The 19,384-nt window shown below is 45.0% G+C and overlaps 1 protein-coding gene across 3 annotated transcripts; it reads right to left on the bottom strand.

The window, feature by feature from the left end:
• Positions 1 to 3,714: 3,714 nt before the first annotated feature.
• On the bottom strand, positions 3,715 to 18,287 carry LOC139257292 (zinc finger protein 239-like). Of its 3 annotated transcripts, none has more exons than XM_070874427.1 (3): positions 17,979 to 18,287; positions 13,449 to 13,537; positions 3,715 to 11,224 (listed from the first exon to the last, which is right to left on the bottom strand). In XM_070874427.1, the coding sequence occupies exon 3, from the start codon at positions 10,859 to 10,861 to the stop codon at positions 10,523 to 10,525; it is 339 nt and encodes a 112-aa protein (XP_070730528.1). In that variant the 5' UTR covers positions 10,862 to 11,224; positions 13,449 to 13,537; positions 17,979 to 18,287; the 3' UTR covers positions 3,715 to 10,522. The 3 variants fall into 3 exon arrangements, with proteins under 3 accessions (XP_070730528.1, XP_070730529.1, XP_070730530.1); XM_070874428.1 differs by having other exon boundaries at positions 18,206 to 18,287; XM_070874429.1 differs by lacking the exon at positions 13,449 to 13,537 and having other exon boundaries at positions 18,206 to 18,286.
• Between the last annotated feature and the right edge of the window lie 1,097 nt (positions 18,288 to 19,384).

Raw genomic sequence — 19,384 nt, 5'->3', positions numbered from 1 at the left:
TCACGATTGCCTCAATCTTCGAATCAGTGGGCCTGATGCCATCCAACGCGATTCTTCTCCCCTGGAACTACACTTCAGAGCACCAGGAAATCGCACTTCGAGCGTTTTCACCTGAGCCCCACGCGGTTGAGTCGGTTAAGAACCTCCTCCATGTTCTGCAGATGCTCGATTATGTCCCGACCAGTAACCAATATGCCGTCCTGGAAGACCACCGTGCGCGGGACCGATTTCAGTCAGCTTTCAATGGTTCTCTGGAATATCGCAGCGGCTGATCGAATCCCAAATGGGCATCTGTTGTAAATGAAATGACTTTTGTGCGTGTTGATGCAGGTGACACCCTTCGATGATTCCTACAAATCCTGCATCATGTAGTCCGAGGTCAAGTCCAGCTTCGTGAACGTCTTTCCTCCCGCCAGCTTCGCAAAAAGGACGTCAGCTTTTGGTAGTGGGTATTGATCCTGTAGGGAGAAACGATTGATAATTACTTTGTAATCGCCACAAATTCTGATGATGCCATCTCCTTTGAGGACTGGAACAATCGGACTCGTTGAATTTGATTGGTGAAATGATGCCCTCTCATTGCAGCAGTCCAGCTTGATCTCTATTCTTTCTCTCATCATGTACGATGCTGCTCTCGCCTTGTGATGGATGGGTCGCCCATCCGGACTTGGATGGATCTGTGCTTTGGTTCCTTGGAACTTCCCGATGCCTAGTTTGAACTGCAAAGGGAACTTGTTAAGACCTGGGCACACGAAATGTCGTCAGTGGATGAGAGCGCTCTGACAGGATCCCAGTTCCAGTGTATCTTTGCGATCCAGCTCCGGCCGAACAGCGTGGGGCCATTGCCCGGTAACACACAGAGTGGTAGCTTGTGCACCGTTCCACCTAGGATATCTTTACAGTAGCACTGCGGATTATGGGAATCAGTTCATTTGTGTAAGTTCTCAGTTTCATGCGAATGGGAGTCAAGATTGTCCTTGAGGCCTTGCTGCACGACAATTTATTTAAAGTCATTTTGCTCATAATGAACTGGCTCGCGCCCGTGTCCAGCTCTATTGACACCGGAAGTCCATTTAATTCAAATTTAAGCATTATCGGTGGTCACTTTGTGGTAAATGTGTGCACCCCATATACCTCTGCCTCCTCGGTCTGAGACTCTGGTTCGTCGTGATCTGCCGTGAATTTGTGGCGATTACAAAGTAACTATATATCGTTTCTCCCTGCAGGATCAATACACGCTGAGCTGGACTTTTCCTCCAGAGCAAAAATGTTCTCTCCTTCTTATACTGACGTGTTTGCAGCTCTGACCGATGTCCATGCTCCAGAACATTAACTTTCCTACTGATCCTGTCCCTTAGTTTAGTTTTTGAACCGATGCAGCTCTCCCTGATGATTCTTTGCGCCCTATCTCTGCAATTGAATTATTTGTAGATCAGTGGCAACAGGCTGCAGAAGCGAGCAGGTTATGGGCGCTGATAGGAAATGCTGCTACTCATGGCTGCCTCACACCCCACGGAAGCTGGAGAGGGTTTAAAAGCCGTCACATAAAGTAAATCTTGTGGTATCACACGATTCCACCATCTAAAGGTACAGTTTTTATATTGGTGTATTTATGACGCAGCCAGATTTAATTCGGAGAAGTGTGAGGTAATGCACTTGGGGAGGGCTAATAAGAAAATTTATACACATTAAACGATAGGCCACGTAGAAGTGTAGATTAACAAAGGGAACTTGGAGTGTTTGGCCACAGATCCCTGAATGTAGCAGGCCAGGTGGATAAGATGGTTCAGAAGGTATACAGAATGCTTGCCTTTATTGGCCGAGGCATAGGATACAAGAGCAGGGAGATTATGCTTAAATTGTATGATACACTGGTTAGGCCTCAGTTGGAGTACTGCGTGCAGTTCTGGTCGCCGCATTCCAGAAAGGACATGATTGCACTAGAGAAGGTGCAGAGGAAAATTACGAGGATACTGCCTGGAATGGAGACTCTTAGCTCTGAGGACAGAATGGACAGTTGGGTTTGCTCTCCTTGGAACAGAGGAGATTGAGGGGAGACCTCAATGTGGAGTCTAAAATTTTGAGGGGACTGGATATAGTGGAAATCAAGGGATCAATTACGAGAGGCATAGATTTAATGAGTTTGGTGAAAGGGTTAGAGTGAATTTGAGGGAAAGCTTCCTCACGCAGAGAGTTGTGAGGGTCTGGAACACGCTGCCTGGAAGGGTCGTGGAGGGAGAACCCTCACCACATTTACAAGGTGCTTGCATGTGCACTTGAAGTGCGGTAACCTGCAGGGTTACGGACCGAAGGCTGGTAAGTGGGATTAGACTGGATAACTTCTTGTTGGTTGGCACAGACACGATGGTAATACGTCGTGGAATCTAATAAGCCAGGGTGGTCTCCTCGACTAGTTTCGATCACCTAGATGTGTCGGAGAGAAAGTTTCCCAGTTTTCTTTCCCCGATTGACCTGGATTTTTGTAAGAAAATAAGAACATAAGAAATAGGAACAGGAGTAGACCATTTGGCCCCTCGGGGCTGATCTGTCATTCAATAAAATCATGGCTGATCGGATCATGGACTCAGTTCCACATCCATGCCCGCTCGCCATAACCCTTTACTCACTTATCGTTCAAAAATATGTTTATCTCCGTCTGAAATATATTTAAAGAGCCAGCCTCCACAGCTCTCTGGGGCAGATAAGTCCATAGATTTACAACCGTCTGAAAGAAGAAATTTCTGCTCATCTCAGTTTTAAATGAGCGGCCCCTTATTCTGAGACTATGAACCCAAGGTTTAGTTTCCACTATGTAGAAATATCCTCTCTGCATCCAACTTGTCGAATTGTCTTATATGTTTCGATAAGATCACCATAGTCTTCTGAACCCCAATGAGTATAGGCCCAACCTATTCAACCTATCTTCAAAATTCAGCCACCATCTCCAAAATCAACTGAGTGAACCTTCTCTGAGCAGCCTCCATTTCAAGGGTATCCTTCATTAAATACGACCAAAACTGTACACAATATTCTAGGTGTGTCCTCACCAATACCCTGTACAGTTGGAGCAGGACTTCTCTGCTTTTATACTCTATTCCCCTTGCAATAATGGCCAACATTACCATTTCCTTCCTGATTACTTGCTGTACCTGCATAATAACGTTTTTTGTTTCATGCACAAGGACTATGGAGTGGTCAACCTTACAAAAGGCTGCAGACATGTCAAGAACGATGAGGAGGGGGTTTTACATGATCAGTCACATAGGATATCATTTGTGACGTTGATCCATTACAGGCAGAAACCTGATTGGCCTGTTTCAAATATGGAGTTTCAGGAGAGATAGGCATGGATTTGGAAATGACAACATGCTCAAGGACTTTGGAGAAGGGGAGGTTGGAGATGGGGAGGTGCTTTGCAGGGACCGAGGGGTCAAGGGAGGATATTTAAAGAAGGGAGATGATGACAGCAGATTTGAATGTGAGGGAGGAGACAGTATCTCCTTTAAGATGCTCCTTAAAACTTACCTCTTTCCCAAGCTTTCAGTCCCCTGTCCTAATATATGGCTTAGTGTCAAAACTTTGTTGAAAATCGCTCCTGTGAAGCACCTTGTGATGTGTAACTATTTTAAAGGCGCTTTGTAAATGCAACTTTTTTTGTTTATAGATAACAGAGAGTTACAGAATAAGTATATAATTTAATGTTTTATATGTACACTTCAAATCAGCTGTTATATAACTTAGAACATTAAGTATGAATAAACTGGCCTTTCTATAAGTCACAACATTCTAAATATAAATTTAAGCAACATGTATATAATCTTAGGCAGCATGTGCACAATGTATCCAGGTATACACATCTCCTAACACAGCATATATCTGCAATATTGTATGTATAAGCTAACATTATTATTGCAAACTATATACATATGTGTGTGTGTCTCTCTATAAATTGAAATAGCATATCTCAAATTTCAGAAAAGAAGTATATGTTTAAACAATGGATGAATAATGTAAAATCATGTATCTGTTAAAACAGTTTGTGCCTATTTAAAATAGCATTCTTTATGGAAATCAGCCACATTTACACACCACGATTTTTACCAGCAGGTTGCCATTGCTCGATATTATCTCATTTGAAACTACTTGTTCCAGTGTTTATTTCTCTTTATGGACCCAGGATCAAGGTCACAGGACAGTGACAGGGTAACTGGGAACAGGAGAGATGTTAAAACGGGGATTCAATCTACACTCTCTTCAATAATGGGGAGACGATGAGAATTGTTTATAAACAGCGGGTTATTACGATCTGGAATTCACTGCCGGAAATGCCAGTGGAAGTTAAACCAACAGCAACTTACAAAATGGAATTGGATACATACTTGAAAGGGGAGAAACTGCCGGTGGTTGGAAAAATAGGAAGCAAGGGGGATTATTAGGCACGATGTGTTAAATAGCCTCCTCCTGTTGTGTAATGCAGAAATATTGAGGTGTAACACTCTCTGCAACCAGGATGCGGCGCCATTGACTAAATTTTCCCACTCCCTCTAGTGGTCTGTTGATGAAATGCAGCCAACGTTGACCCTTCCCAATTACCAGTGACACTGGTAACATTGGTGATTTACTTCACATTGAGCCCTCCTTCTTACTCCCCTCCCTCAACCTCCACAGAAGCAGATTGCTGCCGAGGGTCAGGATTCAGAGACCCAGACTGCATCACTGGTACCTCACCCCAAGGGCCTGATCTCCGCTGTCAGCCCAGACACTCAATGAAAGCATCTACCAGCAGAGGGAACTGTCAGAGTGATAGAAAGAGACAGAGTGAGAGCGAAAGAGAGAGAACGAAAGCTAGACACACAGAGACAGAGAGAGAGCGAAGGAGTGAGGGAGATAAAATCAGAGAGATACTGAGAGGGAGAGACAAAGAAAAACAGAGACAGCGAGATGGATAGACTTAGAGGGACAGGCCGAGAGACAGAGACAGAAAAAGCGAGAGAGAAACAAACAGATACAGATAGAGAAAGTGAGACTGAGAGAAATAGTTAGTGTGAGAATAAAACAGAGGGACGGACAGAGATCAAGTGAATCACAGCAAATATAAAGAGAACGTTGAGGGAGAGAGAGAGATAGAGTGAGAAATAGAGAGGCAAACAGAGACAGTGAGTTAGAGATAGGGAGACAGAGTGAGAGACAGAGTGAGAGGTAGAGTGACACACCATAGAGTGTGAGTTAGAGATAGAGAGACAGAGAGAGATTGTGAGAAATAGAGAGACACACAGAGCCAGTGAGTTAGTTCGAGATAGAGAGACAGAGAGAGAGAGAGAGAGATAGAGAGAGACAGAGTGAGAGATAGAGAACCACACCATAGAGAGTGATTCAAAGTGAGAGAGAGTCAGAGTGAGAGAGAGAAACAGTGAGAGAAAGAGGGCAGGAATCAGAGAGTAGAGAGAGAAAAAGGGAAGATGGGGAAAGACAAGGAGACATACAGAAGTAGAAAGGCAGTGGGAGAAATTGAGAAACTGATGGGATGAAAAATAGTGAGAGATAGAAAGACAACGAGAGAAAAGAAAAGAGAGGCAGAGACAAGAGTGAGAGAAGGACAGACAAGATGGCAGGAAAGATGCAGCTTGACAGAATGAGACAGGACCAGCGGGCGATACATCAAGTGAAGCACAAGGACAGAGGGACAGAGAAAGAAAGAGGGGAAGAGAGGGAGTGAGCCGGCACAGAGAGACAGATAAAGTGAGAGTGACAGAACAAGAGACAAGGAGACAGAGAGAAATTGAGATATGTGTATAGAGAGAGAGAGAGAGAGAGAGAGAGGGCGGCAGGAAGATACACCGATAAAGTGAGACAGTGAGAGATAGAAAGAGAGCGAGGCAGAGAGATGGAAGTAGAGATAGGAGCAGGGAGATATCTCTGTGAATTCTCTACCACAGAAGGCTGTGGAGGCCGTCACTAAATATCTTTAAGAGGAAGATGGCTAGATTGCTAGAAACAAAAGGCATCAAGAGGTATGGGGAAAAAGTGGGAATATGGTGTTGAGATAGAAGATCAGCCATGATCATATTGAATGGTGATGCAGACTCGAAGGGCCAAGTGGTCTACTACTCCTTATATTTTCTCTTTCTAGGTTTCTATGATATATATATATATATATAAATGTATATATAGAGAGATATACATGAAGAGGAAGAGCGAAAGTGAGAAATAAAATGAGAGGGAGAAAGAAAGAATGAGAGAGAGAGAGAGAGAGAGAGAGAAAGAGAAATGGATATAAAGTGGGGCAATGGGAGGCAGATCTAAACATCAATAGATTATAGATATAGATAGATAGAGAGAGACAGTGAGAGATAAAGAGAGTGTGAGAGATAGATAAATGACGGGAGAGACAGAGAATGAGGGACAGAAAAGTACAGACAGAGAAATATAGCTGGGGAGAGGGAGAGAGACCGACAGACAGGGAGGGAGAAAAAATAACGACATACAGTGGAAGAGAAGGAGAAAGAGACAGAGCGACGGGAAGAGAGAGAAAGGAGAGATAAGTAGATAGAAGCAGAGGGAGATGTACTTCCCTCCTTGTTCCATAAATTCAGTGTGTTGTGGGCCCTTTGAGCAGTTAGAAGGAAATGGAGAGAGAAAACCACTGCAGGGAATCACAGCAAGTGTCCAATAATACAGTCAGAAAGTTACTGAGATCAGAGAGAAGTTTCAGAGTGTCAGCACTGTGACTGATCGGGGTGCAGGTTGTCTCAGTTGAATGGATTAATTCATGGAGATTGGCAGCAGACACACTTTGCACCAGACCCACAGACTGTTTGATGGGACAATGCAGAGGGAGCTTTACTATGTATCTAACCCCCTGTACCTGCCCTAGGAGTGTTTGATGGGACAGTGTAGAGGGAGCTTTACTCTGTATCCAACCCCGTGCTGTACCTGCCCTTGGAGTGTTTGACGGGACAGTGTAGAGGCAGCTTTACTCTGTATCTAACCCCTTGCTGTACCTGCCTTGGGAGTGTTTGATGGGACAGTGTAGAAGTAGCTTTACTCTGTATCTAACCCGCACTATATATAAACCTGGAAGTATTTGATGGGACACTGTGGAGTAGGGGTCGGCTATTATTTGGGCTGGAGGGCTACTGAACAAGTTTTGTCGAACTGTTGAGAGCCACCCACCAATGTGCCCCCTGATGTGTGGCCGGGCGGTCGTGGACCAATCACGAGGTCACGAGCAGAGGCCGCTCACCAGCGCCTGCCGCTGGAATTTAAAGGGACCGGGCACGGTAAAAATAGAGGGACCAATCATGCAGATGTAAAATTAATTGTGTCAACAATAGCTGCCATTAAAGTTTGTTATGGCATTTAATGTATAAATAACCCATCATGTCGTTTCCACACTGAATAAAAATAGCAGGTATTGACAGGCTAAACAACATAGAAAATAGGTGCAGGAGAAGGCCATTCGGCCCTTCGAGCCTGCACCACCATTCAATATGATCATGGCTGATCATTCCCTCATTACCCCATTCCAGCTTTCTCTCCATACCTCTTGATCCCTTTAGCCCTAAGCGCCACATCTAACTCACTCCTGAATATCTGCAACGTACTATACTCAACAGCTTTCAGTGGTAGAGAATTCCACAGGCTAATAACTCTCTGGGTGAAAAAGTTTCTCCGCATCTCGGTCCTAAATGGCTTACCCCTTATCCTTATACTGTGACCTCTGGTTCTGGACTTCCCCAACATTGGGAACATTCTTCCTGCATCTAACCTGTATGTTCTGATTAAGAAATGGTTTCGAAAAGGATTGGAGCCACGATGGGAGGGCCCTTTTCAGGTGTTACTCACTACCCCTACTGCAGCTAAGGTAGAAGGGAAAAGTGCATGCGTTCACCTGCACCACTGCAAGCTCATCACCCTTGAAACAAATTTTGCTGGTTAGTCTAATTCCTGTTTCTGTTCCAGTTCTCCTCTTCCCCATAGCTGAACAAGGCAGTTGAAGGAGGACCAGTTTGAACTCTTACCCGTAAGAAAGCTAAATACACCGACGGAGACCTGAAGAGGGGAGACGGGAAAACGGAACTCTTTAAATCAGCAAAATAATTGGACTATTTATCAGAATCCTGAGCCATAAGATGAGACTGTGTCTGTATGCCACTGTCTGCATAATAGTGTTGATATATGACAGCTTTGGCGCATGGGAAGGAAGACAAAGGCGAGAGCTCCATGTCAACACCTTTTTGTATGTCTTACGTTTATGCGGAAAAAGGGAACTTCTCTAGATGCTGGGTGTGTTCACATATCCGTATACATTCCAAAGGGGGAATTCCTTTGCGCACCGTTCCACTAACCCTAACTGAGACTGTTAGATGGATTCAAAGCCAAACTATAATAAGAGGAGGGGGGCCAATACAAGTACGAATGATGGAAGGTGGGACAAAAGAGGGATCACGGAGACCAGGAGGAGTAACATACTGTTAATACCTGAACGCTCATGGGGAGGTCACCAAGTGGGAGAGTTTTGGAGATCCCATTAGTCAGACGTTCCAGGGATGGTACCAACCAACCTACAGCCGGGAAAAGGAACCCCCATTCATAGCTCTGATCAATATCTCAGGGATTGGGAGGCCAGCAGGGGGCATATGTCTAATTCGAAATGATACCAGTACCAGGGGACATGTCGTAGGGTATAGCAATTGCCCACACATTCTCAACCTCACCACAGGTGCACGGGTCACCATTCACTCTTATGATCCAAATAACACAGACGGGAGGTTGTGGGCCCAGTCCTGGGACCCGGAGGCAATATATCAAAAAGCAGCCTTTAACGGCACGTATTTCGTGTGCGGTCATAAGGCATATCCTTGGTTGCCCAGGCGATGGATAGGGACCTGCTATATGGGATATGTGGTGCCATTTATGTGACAAGTACGTACCTTGGCGGAAGTACATGCCTCCATACGAGTTAAGCGAGCCATCACCCCCGCCGACAAGTTCTTTGGGGTCCTGATATTCCCAGTGGGGATAAAACGTCTCATGGATGAAGTGCAGAACTTAGAAACGATATTGGAACAGGTAGCTAACCGCACTGCTGAGGCTCTGGAGGGCATCACAGCTGAAATGGTAGCAATAAGGACCGTAGTATTACAAAACCGAATGGCCCTCAATTACCTGTTAGCTGAGAAAGGGGGAACGTGTACCCTGATAGGACCTGAATGTTGCACTTACATTCCTGATAGTTCAGAAAACATAACCCACCTTGCCGATCACATAAGGAGGGAGGTGAAGAAGTTATACACACCAGCAAAAGAACTTAGCAGGTTTGATTGGTTTCTGGGTGGATCTTGGAGATCCTATCTAATACATGGGGCAATTGTTCTCATCGCAATAATAATTACCTGCTGTTTGATTGTTGGTTGCCTTAACCTCTGCTGTAAAATAATGATGGCAAGGTTAGCAAACCCTCTTGTGGTCAAGGGTTCCCGGGTTATGATCCAACAAACTAGAGAACTACTCAACAATAATATTCTGGAAATGGAGTGTGAACGGATGAATGCAATACTCTCAGAATGATCCTAAATGTTATCATAGAATGATAAAAGGAGGGATGTAGATATCTGAACGGAATATATGGAATTAAGGACAGTAAACGGGATATATGAAAATGTATAAGCCATGGAGGAATAGCTGGGAGAATGTCAGATTGCAAATAGTGCAATATCAGCATAGCTGACATTCTTTCCCAAGGTTTAAAGTCACTAATCCTGCCAATAACATAAATTGCAACATGAAATAAATATATGGATAAATCTGCAGAATTGCAAGGTCTCAGTTAGTAGTCACACCACTAGATTGAAACATTCAGAGGCAATGCTTGAGCTTTCGTAAAAACATCTCATATAGATTGACTAATGAGTGGCTGAGTTAGAATGTCAATCTAATTGTATTTTGTTATCTGATTTCAAAACTGTATAACTGTTGACGCTTTACGATGTAACTTCACCTATCCGTAGGGAGTGTGTACGCTCTATCCAGAGTGTATATCTTCTGTCTGATAGGTCTTGCCGGCCGGTAAAAATAAAAGACTGCTTTGTTCAAAGCACAAGAGGTATTCGACTCAGTAATTTTACTGAACCAGATTGAGAGAAAAGAATCTACATTTACAGAGATAGACAGATTTTTGAGCGATAATGGAGTGAAGGGTTATGGGGAGTGGGCAGGGAAGTGGAGCTGTGCCCAAGATCAGATCAGCCATGATCTTATTAAATGGCAGAGCATGCTCGAGTGGACGATGGCCTACATCTGCTCCTATTTCTTATGTTTTTTTAAAGAGTGAAGTATGGATGCAAACACAATAAGCGTTATTTTTTTACCTGACCCTATTCCCATTGATTAATTGGTGAAATATCTCGAATAGTAAACTCCAGCGCAATTATACGGGTGATCAGCATAAGCAGAAAGCAAGCCCAACTGTCAGAATGGGCACGATTCAGTCTGGGACAACAGCAGAATCCAAACCCTGAAGTCACTTGTGAACTCGCTGGTGAGTCAGCAGGTTGGATGATGTAGTGAATCTCTTCCCACACTCGGAGCAGGTGTACGGCCTCTCTCCAGTGTGAACTCGCTGATGTGTCAGCAGGTTGGATGATCGAGTGAAACCCTTCCCAAACTCGGAGCAGGTGAATGGCCTCTCCCCAGTGTGAACTCGCTGGTGTCTCAGCAGGTGGGATGACTGAGTGAATCCCTTCCCACACTCAGAGCAGGTGAATGGCCTCTTCCCAGTATGACTGTGTCGATGAACCTCCAGCTCAGACGGGTAATTGAATCCCTTCCCACAGTCCCCACATTGCCACGGTTTCTCCATGCTGTGGGGTCCTTGTGTTTCTCCAGGTTGGACGATCACTTGAAGCCTTGTCCACACACAGAATACATGTACAGGTTCTCCCCGCTGTCAATGCTGCGATGTTTTGTCAGGCTGTGTAACTGGTTAAAGCTCTTTTCACAGTCAGTGCACTGGAATACTCTCACTCGGGTATGTGTGTATCTTGGTGCTTTTCCAGTCACACTGATGTTTGAAATCTGTTCCCAGACAGAACAGACAAACATTTCTCCTTCCACATTCAAAGGCAGATGGTATTCAGATCCTGAGGAATCGAGTGGTTCTGTTAGATCTTGACGTGATATTTGGTTTGTGTTTCCCATCTACAAATCCTCCCCTTCTGATACCCTGGAAGAGGAGTTTACAAAAATAATTTCTGCAAGTACAGGACAGACATTCAGAACAGTCAATTCTAGATTCTATGCAACATTTTTTCCTCTCTTGTTCCTCCAAAGCTATAAATCCCCTCCCCTTACTCTCATCCCCATCCCTGTACTGAAATTCAAATACATCACACGTCTGAAGGCAGCTTGTCCTATGTTCCGAATTATCATCACCATCACTGGCTGGGTTCAGTTCTACAGTCACTGGCTCCCAACACTCTCTGACCCTGAAGGTGCTGACTCTGGCTGGTATTGTTTCTGTCAGTCATTGGTCCAATGGGATAGTTTTACATTGCTTCATTAGGATAGATTAGACACTTTATCGGTCACTTTGTGGTACTGTGTGTCAGTGTGGGATTGACAGGTGTATATAGGACAGACACTGCCACTCACTCTCTGGTACAGTGCATCAGTGTGTGATTGACAGGTGTGTACAGGACAGGCGCTGTCACTCACTCTCTGGTACTGTGTGTCAGTGCGTGATTGACAGGTGTGTATAGGACAGGCGCTGTCATTCACTCTCTGGTACTGTGTGGCAGTCTAGGATTGACAGGTGTGTATAGGACAGACACTACCACTCACTCTCTGATAAAGTGTGTGAGTGTAGGATTGACAGGTGTGTATAGAACAGACACTGCCACTCACTCTCTGATAAAGTGTGTCAGTGTGGGATTGAGAGAGAATATAGGCAAGACACTGCCACTGTCACTTTCTGATACTTTGTATCATTGTAGGATTGACTGCTGAATATGGGATAGACAATGTACCTCTCATTCTCTGATATTGCTATCAGTATGGGATATATTTGTTCACATAGGATAGATACTGCCTCTCTCATTCTCTGACACTATGTGACAGGTGAGTGTTGCATAGATACTGCCTCTCTCATTCTCTGACGCTATGTGACAGGTGAGTGTTGCATCGATACTGCCTCTCTCATTCTCCGACACTGTGACAGGTGAGTGTTGGATAGATACTGCCTCTTTCATTCTCCGACACTGTGACAGGTGAGTGTTGCCTAGATACTGCCTCTCTCATTCTCTGACACTATGTGACAGGTGAGTGTTGGATGGACACTGACACTTTCACTCTCTGATCCACTGACAGGCAAATATAGAATTAATATTGTGGGTGTCTGGTCTGGGAGTGTGGATCTCTGGTATGTGAATGAGGGTTATACTCTGTATGTCAGTTTTTCATCTGAGAGTGTGGGTTTTATCCTGTACCTGTCAATTTCTGGTGATTGCCTGTGGGTTTCATTCTGTACCTTTCCATTCCTGGGGTGTGTGAGTGTGTTTTGTGCTGTATCTGTCCATCTCTGTTATGTGAATGTGAGCTCTACTCCATACCCATCATTCTCCAGTGTGTTAGTATTGTTTTACTGTGTACCCCCAATTCCTGATTGAGTATTTGTTTCACTTTCTAACTGTCAATTTGTGTTATGGAGGTGAGTTTTGTGCTGAATCTGTCAGTCTCTGGTAAATGAGTCTGAGTTTTACTTTGTATCTATCTGTCCCTGGTATGTGAATGTGGGCCTTTCTCTGTATCTGTCCATTTCTGTTGTGGGAGCTTAGGTTTTATTTTGTACCCGTCAAGTTCTGATATGTGATTGTGGGTCTTACTCTATACCTGCCAGATTCTGCTTAATTGAAAGTGGGGTTTCCTTTGTACCTGTCAGTTTCTGGTATGGAAGAGAGGTCTTTACTCTGTACCTGTCAATTACTGGTAAGTGAGTATGGGCATGTATGTCAATTTATGTTATGGGAATATGGATTTTAATATGTCAGCCTCTGATGTGCGATTATGGGTTTTATACTGTATCTCTCAGTCTCTGATATGCGAGTGTGTGTATTATTCTGTACCGGACAGGTTTTGGTATGTGTGTGGGGGTTTAAGCTGTGTGTCTAAGTTTCTGGTATGTTAGTCTGCCTTTAATTTAGTCTACGTGGTTTTATGTTTTATACTGTACCTGTCAGTTTCTGGCAAGTGTGTGTGTTTAATGTACCTGTCAGTGTGATCTGTTTCAATGGTGAAACAGCATGTGATTACACTGCTCCATGTGGCTGTAAGATTCACAATGTAACTCTGGCACTTCGGATCACTGTGGGACTAACAGCTTCTGCTGTCTGTGACAATAGGATTGTGGCCAGTTCTGTGTCTCTGCGCTCTGTGAGTGATAATCGACTTACTGTGTGTGAGAAGGAGCTGCCTGCACTGTTCCTTGTGTTCCAGGTGGAGGAAAGATCACATTTGTTCAGGCTGGTTGAAGAATTTTGATCTGAGAATGATAATACGAGAACATTATTAGTTCTAAGATATGGATGCGGGGAGAATATGATGTATCTGAGGGAGTGACAATGTAGCTCTCGATCATCAGCAACATGGTTCTGGAGAACTCAATGCATGGAAACAATATAACACTTCTTTAAAATATCTTCTCCCACACTCCTCTCCTGGTGCTTGCAATGGATGCACTGTGAAACTCCTCACATCCTCACTGTCAGGCTGTGTTTCCACTGCTCACTGCCCAAGAACAACAGACACAGTGAGATTGGAACTGAATCAGGAACATTCACTGCTGATTTGGGGAAAGAAAGCAGCAATGATTTGAAAGAGCGAGGTGGTTTACTTTCTCTGTTACCTTACACTGTCCACACACAGCCCGAGAATGGCCTCTCCCTTCCCCCACTCACATCATGTTCCAGAACTAGTTCCTGCTCCACTCTGCCTCTTACACACAGCCCCCGAGGGAACTAAACCAGGAACGTTCACTACTGGTTTGGAGAGAGAAACCAGCAGATTGTAAATTGCAGATTCTGACCATTCTGTCTCCCTTACTCTGGACACACACTGTCCACAAACAGCCCGAGAATGGCCTCTCCCTTCCCCCACTCACACCACGCACTGACACTGGTTCTTGCTCCACTCTGCCTCTTGCACACAGCTCCCGACTCCCCCTGAGCTCCCCCCAGATTCAGTGCCGATCTCTGAGCCCATCTGTGGACACTCTCCCAAAGCGCTGTGCTGCTGTAAGGAGGCTGCTGCTCGCTGCCTTACCCCGGGGTCACAGTGTCACCATTCCCAGCTGTTTTAAACCATCTTCTTCCGCTCACTGAGTGAATGGCGATCACAGGCTGGGATTCCTCCACCTGGAACACTGGGAATCGACACGGGGGTGGGGCTGAACCGCGCATGTGCAGCTCTCTGCAATAATTCAATCTGTAAAAATCAAAGTGCACTTTTCCCAATTTACTTTTATCAGAATTTGAGCAAAGGAACTGGGCCTGGGGGGGAAAGGACAGAGAATGATTAAAGCTGGGAGCCGTGCCCCTTGGAGATGCTCAATTTGGGATCATTCCATGCAGGGTGTTTCTCTCCGTGAGCCCGTCTTCACAAAGCATTTCTGCAAAAACATCAGAGGGACGAGGGAGTGGGAGTGTTTGCTCGGACCGTGCAGGAGTTAATATCTGACAGAAACAGTCCGAGATCAGTTTATTAGAGTAAAACACTCGGTCACTCAGAGTAATACTGAAGTGGATAATCAAGGGGCTATAGTGAAGGAGGAACATAATACAATCACCATCACAAATGAAGTATTACTCGGTAAAATAATGGGACTATAGGGGGACAAGTCACCTGGACCAGATCGCTTACATCGTAGGGTCTTAAGAGAAATGGCTGGAATGAACGTGGACGCACTGTGTATAATCTACCAAAATTCCCTGGATTCTGGGGCGGTCCCAGCAGATTGGAAAACTGCAAATGTAATGCCTTTATTTAAAAAAAGGGGGCAGACAAAAAGCAGGAAACTATAGACCAGGTAGCCTAACATCTGTCTTTGGGAAAATGCTGGAGTCCATTATTAAGGAAGCAGTCGTGGGACATTTAGCAAAGCAAGATTCAGTCAAGCAGAGTCAGTATGGCTTTATGAAAGGGAAATCATTTTTGACAAATTTGCTGGAGTTCTTTCAGGATGCAGTGAGCAGGGTGGATAAGGCGAAACCAGTGGATGTGGTGTATTTGTATTTCCAGAAGGCATTTGATAAGAGGTTACTGCACAAGATAAAAGCTCACTGGGTTGGAGGCAGTATATTAGCGTGGATAGAGGATAGGTTAACTAACAGAAAACAGAAAGTTGGGATACATGGGTCATTTTACGTTTGGCAAATGGTGACTAGTGGGGTGCCATAGGGATCGGTGCTGGGTCTTCAACTATTTACAATCTATATTAATGACTTGGATGACGGGACCGAGTTTAATGTAGCCAAGTTTGCTGATGATACAAAGATGGGTGGGAAAGCAAATTGTGAGGGTACAAAAAATCTGCAAAGGGATATAGTCAGGCTGAATGAGTGAGCACAAATTTGGCAGAATAGTATAATGTGGGAAAATATGAGGCAGAAATAATAGAAAAGCAAATTTAAATTTAAATGGAGACAAATTGCAAACTGCTACAATACAGAGAGACCTGGGGGTCTTTGTGAATAAAACACAAAAAGTTAGTATGCAGGTACAGCAAGTGATCAGGAAGGCAAATGGAATGTTGGCCTTTATTGCAAGGGGGATAAAGCAGAGACGTCCTGCTACAACTGTACAGGGTATTGGTGAGGCCACACCTGGAGCACTGCGTGCAGTGTTGGTCTCCGCATTTAAGGAAGGATATACTTGCATTGGAGGCTGTTCAGAGTTTGATTCCGGAGATGAGGGGGTTGTTTTATGAGGATAGGTTCAGTAGGTTGGGCCGATACACGTTGGAATTCAGAAAACAGAGAGGTAATTTTATTGAAACATATAATAACGAGGGGGCTCGACAAGGTGGATCGAGAGAGGATATTTCCACTCGTAGGGTAAACTAAAACTAGGGGACATAGTCTCAGAATAAAGTGCCGCCCATTTAAAACTGAATGGAGGAGAAATTTCTTTGATCAGACGGTTGTAAATCTACGGAATTCTCTGCTCCAGAAAGCTGCGGAGGCTGGGTCTTTGAATATATTTAAGGCAGAAATAGACAGATTATTGAGCAATAAGAGAGTAAAGGGTTATGGGGAGCGGGCAGGAAAGTGGAGCTGAGTCCATGATTAGATCAGCCATGATCTTATTGAATGGCGGAGCTAGCTCCAGGGGCCGTTTCGATAGGAATAGTGCAATCAAGCAGACGCAACATGGATTCATGAAGGGGAAATCATGTTTAACTAATTCACTGGAATTCTTTGAGGATATAACTAGCATGGTGGATCCAGGTGTACCGATGGATGTGGTGTGTTTAGATTTCCAAAAGGCGTTCGATCAGGTGCCACACAAAAGGTTACTGCAGAAGATAAAGGTACGCGGAGTCAGAGGAAATGTATGAGCATGGATCGAGAATTGGCTGGCTAACAGAAAGCCGAGTCGGGATAAATGGGTCCTTTTCGGGTTGGAAATCGGTCGTTAATGGTGTGCCACAGGGATCGGTGCTGGGACCACAACTGTTTACAATATACATCGATGACCTGGAAGAGGGGACAGAGTGTAGTGTAACAAAATTTGCAGCTGACACAAAGAACAGTGGAAAAGCCGGTTGTGTAGAGGACACAAAGGCTGCAAAGAGATTTAGATAGGTGAAGCGAATGGGCTAAGGTTTGGCAGATGGAATACAAAGTTGGAAAATGTGAGGTCATCCACCTTGGGGAAAAAAAACAGTAAAAGTGAATTTTATTTGAATGGGGAGAAATTACAACATGCTGTGGTGCAGAGGGACCTGGGGGTCCTTGTGAATGAATCGCAAAAAGTTAGTTTGCAGGTGCAGCAGGTAATCAGAAAGGCAAATGGAATGTTGGCCTTCATTGCGAGAGGGATGGAATACAAAAGCAGGGAGGTCCTGCTGCAACTATACAGGGTATTGGTGAGGCCGCACTTGGAGTACTGCATGCAGTTTTGGTCACCTTACTTAAGGAAAGTTATACTAGCATTGGAGGGGATACAAAGACGATTCACTAGACTGATTCCGGAGATGAGGGGGTTACCTTATGATGATAGATTGAGTAGACTGGGTCTTTACTCGTTGGAGTTCAGAAGGATGAGGGGTGATCTTATAGAAACATTTAAAATAATGAAAGGGATAGACAAGATGGAGGCAGAGTGGTTGTTTCCACTGGTCGGGGAGACTAGAACTAGGGGGCACAGCCTCAAAATACGGGAGAGCCAATTTAAAACTGAGTTGAGAAGGAATTTCTTCTCCCAGAGGGTTGTGAATCTGTGGAATTCTCTGTCCAAGGAAGCAATTGAGGCTAGCTCATTGAATGTATTCAAATCACAGATAGATAGATTTTTAACCAATAAGGGAATGAATGGTTATGGGAAGCAGGTGGGTAAGTGGAGCTGAGTCCACGGCCAGATCAGCCATGATCTTTTCGAATTGCGGAGCAGGCTCGAGGGGCTCGATGGCCTACTCCTGTTCCTAATTCTTATGTTCTTATGTGTGGCCTACTCTTGCTCCTCTTTCTTATGTTCTTATGAGATAATTACCCTGGGACTGTACATGGGGATTCCAACACTGAGAGTGAACCGCTCTGGGGTTTTCTTGTTACAATTGTCCAGGACCGAACTGTAAGCTTAGCACTGAGCAGCGCCTTTAGGAGATGGTGAGAAATCCGAGGTGTGCAGAGTGAGAATGTTACTTTACCAAGATAGCCACGCATGCGCTTTGCTGCTCACTAAAGATGGCAGAGGGCTGCACTTACCTTCCTGCACCAAGATGGCCACGCATGCGCTTTGCTGTTCATTAGATGAAGATGGCGGAGGACTGACCCTATCTTCCTGTACAAAGATGGCCGCCGTTACCATGGGCTTTTCTCCGGGAGAAAGCCTCGAGGCTGCAGCCGCCGAGATTCCGGTTATTATTCCGGGCTTCCGGCGGGCACCAGTTGTTTATGAAGCCGCCACGGCTCCCCGCTGGTCCATTACTCACCTCCGTCCCGCTGAAAAATAGTTATTTTGCGGAGCGCAATTTCACCATGCCCGCTCCGCCATTACTCGCACCGCGCATGCTCCAGAACCCGCGCCTGCGCACTGGGCCCCTGTAGTCTGGGTTCGGCACTTTCTCCATCGCGCGGAATGCTGGGTAAATACCAACGAGCACTTCAGTAACGGGACAGGATTTACTGGGCTCCCATTGGGCACTGAACCATGTTCATTCTGGCACTTCGACTTTGTTTCTGCTGCTCTGAATAACCCTGCACCTGAGCTGGAGATTAATGTTATGTCTCAGTATTGAATAAATCAGCTTGTTTCAAACACCGTGTGTCGAGTATTTCATTTCTCCACAAAAAGCATGGCAGATGAAGTATAATGTGGATAAATGTGAGGTTATCCACTTTGGTGCTAAAAACAGAGAGACAGACTATTATCTGAATGGTGACAGATTAGGAAAAGGGAAGGTGCAACGAGACCTGGGTGTCATGGTACATCAGTCATTGAAGGTGAGCATGCAGGTACAGCAGGCGGTTAAGAAAGCAAATGGCATGTTGGCCTTCATAGCGAGGGGATTTGAATACAGGGGCAGGGAGGTGTTGCTACAGTTGTACAGGGCCTTGGTGAGGCCACACCTGGAGTATTGTGTACAGTTTTGGTCTCCTAACTTGAGGAAGGACATTCTTGCTATTGAAGGAGTGCAGCGAAGGTTCACCAGACTGATTCCCGGGATGGCGGGACTGACCTATCAAGAAAGATTGGATCAACTGGGCTTGTATTCACTGGAGTTCAGAAGAATGAGAGGGGACCTCATAGAAACGTTTAAAATTCTGACGGGTTTAGACAGGTTAGATGCAGAAAGAATGTTCCCAATGTTGGGGAAGTCCAGAACCAGGGGTCACAGTCTGAGGATAAGGGGTAAGCCATTTAGGACCGAGATGAGGAGAAACTTCTTCACCCAGAGAGTGGTGAACCTGTGGAATTCTCTACCACAGAAAGTAGTTGAGGCCAATTCACTAAATATATTCAAAAGGGAGTTAGATGAAGTCCTTACTACTCGGGGGATCAAGGGTTATGGCGAGAAAGCAGGAAGGGGGTACTGAAGTTTCATGTTCAGCCATGAACTCATTGAATGGCGGTGCAGGCTAGAAGGGCTGAATGGCCTGCTCCTGCACCT

The sequence above is a fragment of the Pristiophorus japonicus genome, unplaced genomic scaffold (assembly GCF_044704955.1).
Source record: "Pristiophorus japonicus isolate sPriJap1 unplaced genomic scaffold, sPriJap1.hap1 HAP1_SCAFFOLD_82, whole genome shotgun sequence".
Classification (NCBI taxonomy): domain Eukaryota; kingdom Metazoa; phylum Chordata; class Chondrichthyes; family Pristiophoridae; genus Pristiophorus; species Pristiophorus japonicus.
This window is presented reverse-complemented; position numbering and strand designations above follow the sequence as displayed.